Source organism: Salvelinus fontinalis, chromosome 19 (assembly GCF_029448725.1).
Source record: "Salvelinus fontinalis isolate EN_2023a chromosome 19, ASM2944872v1, whole genome shotgun sequence".
Taxonomy (NCBI): domain Eukaryota; kingdom Metazoa; phylum Chordata; class Actinopteri; order Salmoniformes; family Salmonidae; genus Salvelinus; species Salvelinus fontinalis.
Window position 1 is genome coordinate 49,743,895 of NC_074683.1, and position 6,552 is coordinate 49,750,446.

General features: G+C 45.0%; 1 protein-coding gene across 1 annotated transcript; it reads left to right on the forward strand.

Moving 5' to 3' along the window:
- The first annotated feature begins 3,178 nt into the window (after positions 1–3,178).
- sumo3b (small ubiquitin like modifier 3b) lies at positions 3,179–6,159 on the forward strand. Its single transcript, XM_055871891.1, has 4 exons — positions 3,179–3,314; positions 4,146–4,274; positions 4,437–4,508; positions 4,628–6,159. Exons 1-4 carry the CDS (start codon positions 3,294–3,296, stop codon positions 4,733–4,735), a joined length of 330 nt encoding a protein of 109 aa, XP_055727866.1. The 5' UTR covers positions 3,179–3,293; the 3' UTR covers positions 4,736–6,159.
- The last annotated feature ends 393 nt before the right edge of the window (positions 6,160–6,552 follow it).

Genomic DNA, 6,552 nt, shown 5'->3' on the forward strand with positions numbered 1-6,552 from the left:
GTCTGCCGTAGCCAGTCATTGGAGGAGGAGGTCTGCTGTAGCCAGTCATTGAAGGAGGGGGTCTGCCGTAGCCAGTCATTGGAGGAGGAGGTCTGCTGTAGCCAGTCATTGGAGGAGGGGGTCTGCAATAGCCAGTCATTGGAGGAGGGGGTCTGCCGTAGCCAGTCATTGGAGGAGGGGGTCTGCTATAGCCAGTCATTGGAGGAGGGGATCTGCCGTAGCCAGTCATTGGAGGAGGAGGTCTGCTATAGCCAGTCATTGGAGGAGGGGGTCTGCTATAGCCAGTCATTGGAGGAGGGGGTCTGCTATAGCCAGTCATTGGAGGAGGGGGTCTGCTATAGCCAGTCATTGGAGGGGTTCTGCCGTAGCCAGTCATTGGAGGAGGGGGTCTGCTATAGCCAGTCATTGGAGGGGGTCTGCCGTAGCCAGTCATTGGAGGAGGGGGTCTGCCGTAGCCAGTCATTGGAGGAGGCGGTCTGCCGTAGCCAGTCATTGGAGGAGGGGGTCTGCTATAGCCAGTCATTGGAGGAGGGGGTCCGCTATAGCCAGTCATTGGAGGAGGGGGTCTGCTATAGCCAGTCATTGGAGGAGGGGGTCTGCCGTAGCCAGTCATTGGAGGAGGGGGTCTGCCGTAGCCAGTCATTGGAGGAAGGGGTCTGCTATAGCCAGTCATTGGAGGAGGGGGTCTGCTATAGCCAGTCATTGGAGGGGGTCTGCCGTAGCCAGTCATTGGAGGAAGGGGTCTGCTATAGCCAGTCATTGGAGGAGGGGGTCTGCTATAGCCAGTCATTGGAGGAGGGGGTCTGCCGTAGCCAGTCATTGGAGGAGGGGGTCCTTATAACTGTCTCCAGAAGATAGAGCATTGCTTACCATCACGAAAGAGCAGTTAAAACAACTGGAACTATTACCTGTGTTACTGGGTAAGGTTGAGGCCTTTAAAAATTACAGTAACAAAATTATGGGAAATAAGATATTGAAAACTACCGTGGACTCCCTAAAAGACACTACAGAGAGGCTACAGTATGATAATTAAATAATGAAAGCATAATTACTTGATCTAAAGTGCAGAAGTATGAAGAACATATATGTTTATATTTTTATGTATGACATTTACATAAGTATTCAGACCCTTTACTCAGTACTTTGTTGAAGCACCTTTGGCAGATTACAGCATTGAGTCTTCTTGGGTATGACACTACAAGCTTGGCACACCTGTATTTGGGGAGTTTCTCTCATTCCGCGGCAGATCCTCTCAGGTTGCATGAGGAGCATTGCTGCACAGCTATTTTCAGGTTTCTCCAGAGATGGCAAACTCCAAGCGGAATGTCATCTGCCTTTTACTGATGAGTGGCTTCCATCTTGCCTCTCTACCAAAAGGGCCTGATTGGTGGAGGATAGACAAGGAGAGTCAGTTGGTCTGGGTGGTGTGGATGGGTAGCCAGGCTAGGAGAGTCAGCTGGTCTGAGTGGTGTGGATGGGTAGCCAGGCTAGGAGAGTCAGCTGGTCTGAGTGGTGTGGATGGGTAGCCAGGCTAGGAGAGTCAGCTGGTCTGGGTGACGTGGATGGGTAGCCAGGCTATGAGAGTCAGCTGGTCTGGGTGACGTGGATGGGTAGCCAGGCTGTGAGAGTCAGCTGGTCTGGGTGGTGTGGATGGGTAGCCAGGCTAGGAGAGTCAGTTGGTCTGAGTGGTGTGGATGGGTAGCCAGGCTAGGAGAGTCAGTTGGTCTGAGTGGTGTGGATGGGTAGCCAGGCTAGGAGAGTCAGTTGGTCTGAGTGGTGTGGATGGGTAGCCAGGCTAGGAGAGTCAGTTGGTCTGAGTGGTGTATTCGGTTTAGGAATGACTGCTATCTTAACATTTCATTTTTGTTTTTTAATGTTTGGATATCAGAATATAACCCAGCATCACTCCTTGTGTTATTGTCTTCAACACTGGATCCCTGGTATGTAGACAAACATCTCTGAAAATGTATTGGAAGAAAGTTGGGGCGAACGTTTCGCATTCCTCTTCCCATTCATGTGCCTAAAATGCAACGATTTAAGAACAGTCCATTTAGACAGATAATTGTCAATCATTTCAACTAACATTCAATAATATGTCAGTTTTTTTCTTGTTTACGTCATACTTTTTATTAGTTCATATTTTTTCTATCATTGTTACAGCTTCTGATTTACATATTTTAAAGAGACAGTTTAATATTGCTGTGTGTTTCATGAAATCGAATATTGACATCTCCAGTGTCTGTGTTCCCTTAATTTTCCTGTTCTTGTTGTGTGTGCAGTGACGGATTTAGGTATAGGCGACATGGGCAGGCGCCCAGGGCGGCATCTTGCCGGGGGCGGCGCGGGAATGGTGACATTTGGGCGATCGGTTTTCTATCGCTCATTTTAACGTCACGTCAATGATAGCATGTCACCGTGTGGGACAGTGGGTCAATAAACTTTTGTCGGAGTGGGCTTCCTGATACTAGTTGATGAGCTAGGCAGGTCACTACCTGGGAAAGTCTCCCACTCAGAAGTACGACATGGGGACAGGTGCGGGGAATCTATCAAATAGCGCACCTCTTAACTTTTTACAGTTACGAATGCAATTAGTAAAATCAGTCACACTGCGAAATGATACCAAATAAACCACAAATGCTCGAGTGCCAAATCAACACAGATTTGTTTCCATTTGTCTTTGTTACTTCTTTTTGATATTTGAGTCTTATTTTTGTATATATTTTTTAATGTTATTAAGGGGTTCGTCCAGGGAGCCATACCAGCTAGAACCGCAACTGTGTGTGTGACTATCATTTCGTATCAAAAGCTGTCTAAAACCAGTCAAATAGTTAAGGTTTTGTGATGCATTTCTGTTTGTGTTATACTATTCTTTATGCTAGATTAAAGATGTTCAATTTGATATTAGAGATTTTCCTCCGCTCTAAACAATTTGAAAAATCTATTTTTATTTTTTATTATTGCGCTGTTTATTTTTGTAATCTTTACACAGTTCATAAATTGATTTACAGATCTTGTTGCAGCAATACTCGCAATTGGATATCACGAAATTGGGGGTTTAAAAAAAGGTTGTCTGGGTCGTGCGTAATTCTCGGGAGCGCGTATAAAACAGATTTTGCGCGCTCATGTGTGCACGGTCCCTAGAAAATATAGACACGTGATCCCCGTGAGCCAATTAGAGTTTAAAGCATTATGCGCGCTCCTGGTCGAAACGGAGAAGACTGAGAGAAGTGAAAAAGCGCAAATATTTAGCTGTCTGTAAATTAGTACATCGTTGAGCAATAACTAGCTACACAATGTCTGAAGAAAAGCCAAAGGTAAGCTATGTTGTGTTTCTATGATTGAATATTTTCCATATTTCATTGCATTGTTGCCAGTCGAGTTTGTGTGTGTTTACATGGCAGATTCCGCATTTGAGCGGGTAAAAAGAGAAAACAAAGGTTCGATTATTTGCGGATTTGTGGCCGTGCAACGTTTTGCGTGTAGAAAAATGTCTAGTTAGTCAACTATCTGATATATGTATGCCCAGATGTAGTCTATTCCATTGTACATATCTACTTTTCTATTGTAAAGTGGTGGTTTAATTGAAACAGCGCCATTGTGACTTTTCTGTGCGCATTGGAATAGGGCCCGACGTTTGCTCTTTGCGGCTTTTTGACTTAGCTAACGTTAGCCTGAACCCCACCGGAGCTGCCACCGCATTGATGGCTGGCCAATTTCACTCAATGTATTAGCTAGCTAGCTAGGATAACATGCCTAACATTGCTAACTAAAAAGGTAAACACAAACACATGTTTGACGCCAGGCTAGCATATTGCTCACCGCCAGTCTGAACTCATCACGCATGTTCGCCAACTTGTTAGACGCAGGGCTCGCTTTGTAAAAGCGATAATGGTACTTACTCCCTGGTAAAAAAGTACAACACAAAACAACCGTTAGCAGTGTGAATCGCTAGCCTCCGCTATCACAAATTACATTTGGCTTAACTAGCTAGCTAACATGTTACAATGCGTGTTGAGATACTTTTGCTTAAATGAAACCAAATCCTAAACGTTTGCTCAGTCCCTAATGCTTGACATGAACCATGTTATATGATCAGCTATGTAACGTTTAACTATTGTCTCTGAAATTCATCCTTTCTGTTTCAGGAAGGAGTGAAGACTGAAAACGACCACATCAACCTTAAGGTCGCAGGTCAAGATGGGTCAGTAGTCCAATTCAAAATTAAAAGGCACACTCCGCTCAGCAAGCTGATGAAGGCCTACTGCGAAAGACAGGTGAGGCTTTCCTTTTCAAGTTTACATTCATCTGATTTTTAATCTTCTGCTCACCTAAAACAATGCTTTGAGACTGATTGGACAACCTTGCAGGGCAACTCCTGACCACAGTAACTTGCCTGACAATGTTTTTATTTTAATTTTATAACCTCTTTATTTCAGGGTTTGTCAATTAGACAGATAAGGTTTAGGTTTGACGGACAGCCGATTAACGAGACTGACACACCTGCACAGGTAGGTGACAGTTTCCTTTCACTTTCATAATAGATTCAGAAGAACTAAGTTACTAATGAATGTACCAAAGACGAGAGACCTATTTTGCTGACGTAATGACCATGTATTTCTGTTGACAGCTTGAGATGGAAGATGAGGATACTATTGATGTATTTCAACAACAGACTGGCGGCTCCTCCCTCTCTGAGGCTCCTCCTCCCCCTCTGAGGCTCCTCCTCCCCCTCTGAGGCTCCTCCTCCCCCTCTGAGGCTCCTCCTCCCCCTCTGAGGCGCCTCCTCCCCCTCTGAGGCGCCTCCTCCCCCTCTGAGGCGCCTCCTCCCCCTCTGAGGACAGATACACTTGAAGAGCAGCATCACTCAACCATTTTTTTCTTCTTCATAATCGTTCAGCGTTATAAATATATTTTTTGTTTGATCGATCCGCTTCCCCCCCCCCAAGCCCTAAAATGTTGTGAGGGGAGGCAGGGTTCTGTTTACAATGGAAAACCATGGCGTTAAGAAAGACGGACTGTTAAATGGGTTACATTCACATTCTCTACCCACTCGTTCAATCCCCCTTCATGCTTTTTAAAGCATTGCATTGGTGCAGCATGACTAAAGGGAGATTCCACCACCATACTCCTCACACCAGTCCATTCCATTTAAATGCCTGAGATTGAGTGAACGAGTACGGGGTAGTGAATTGGGACGTAGCCATGGTCCTATTTGTCATGATCACAAGCTGGATTTCATGCCACCGATCCATTTCTTGTTTATATTCACGAGGATGAACTAGAACTGTTTTTGCGAATATGTATTTGTTTCACACACAGGACTAAGGTGATGTGGGGGGGGGGGTTCCAACTGTCATTCAGATTCTGACCCTATGGCACCCTATTCCCTTTAAAGTGCACTACTTTTTGACCAAAAGTTGTGCACTATATAGTGTATAGGGCGCCATTTGGGATGCGCAGCAATCTACCACAGGATGAGGTAACACAAGGTCCACTAGTGATGAGGTAACACAAGGTCCTCTAGTGAAGAGGTAACACAAGGTCCACTAGTGATGAGGTAACACAAGGTCCACTAGTGATGAGGTAACACAAGGTCCACTAGTGATGAGGTAACACAAGGTCCACTAGTGATGAGGTAACACAAGGTCCACTAGTGATGAGGTAACACAAGGTCCACTAGTGATGAGGTAACACAAGGTCCACTAGTGATGAGGTAACACAAGGTCCACTGATCCTTCTGTTTCTCAAGTGACTTGTATATTCGTTTTGTCTTTTTTGTTTGTTTTTTAGTACATTTTGCTAAATATATGGGCCAAATTATCCATTTTCTCATTTCTCACCCTGTATGGCCATACGATTGAATGGTGCATGGCTGTGTCTAGACCAAATGCTTAATGAACAGTATTGTGAGCAGAAATGTCTTGGTGATGTGATTGAAAAGGGTAAAGATTTAAGGTCTATTTTTAACGTCACTTGAAGAGGAAGAGGAAGGATGCAACTTACCTTTTCAGACGGCTTTCTGCTTTTCCCCCCCCTCCACCCAGACGGAAGGGGAGTGGTTGAGCTGTACTTGGTGGATTTCTCCAGAATTTTACCCAACCCCCACTGCATCACTGATATTTTATGACAAAATAAAAGGGAATCCACCCAGACCGTCAACCTTTTTTGATTTCCTTTTTGTCTTATTCACTGTTAGCAATAAGCAGACAAAATGAATTTCTCCTCCACCTGCAGAGACAATCACATTCTGCACTGTGTTGATTTGGAGCTTGAAGTTGGTAAGGTCCACTGATCCTCCTGTTCCTCTAGTGATGAGGTAACACAAGGTCCACTGATCCTTCTGGTCCTCTAGTGATGAGGTAACACAAGGTCCTCTAGTGATGAGTTAACACAAGGTCCTCTGATCCTTCTGGTTCTCTAGTGATGAGGTAACACAAGGTCCTTCTGGTTCTCTAGTGATGAGGTAACACAAGGTCCTCTGATCCTTCTGGTTCTCTAGTGATGAGGTAACACAAGGTCCACTGATCCTTCTGGTTCTCTAGTGATGAGGTA

Bases quoted from the DNA above. Each gene is read 5' to 3' on its own strand.
- sumo3b (XM_055871891.1), top strand. From the start codon at position 3,294: ATGTCTGAAGAAAAGCCAAAG. The intron at 3,315-4,145 runs GTAAGCTATGTT...TTTCTGTTTCAG, and splicing joins TGTCTGAAGAAAAGCCAAAG to GAAGGAGTGAAGACTGAAAA. The intron at 4,275-4,436 runs GTGAGGCTTTCC...TCTTTATTTCAG, and splicing joins AGGCCTACTGCGAAAGACAG to GGTTTGTCAATTAGACAGAT.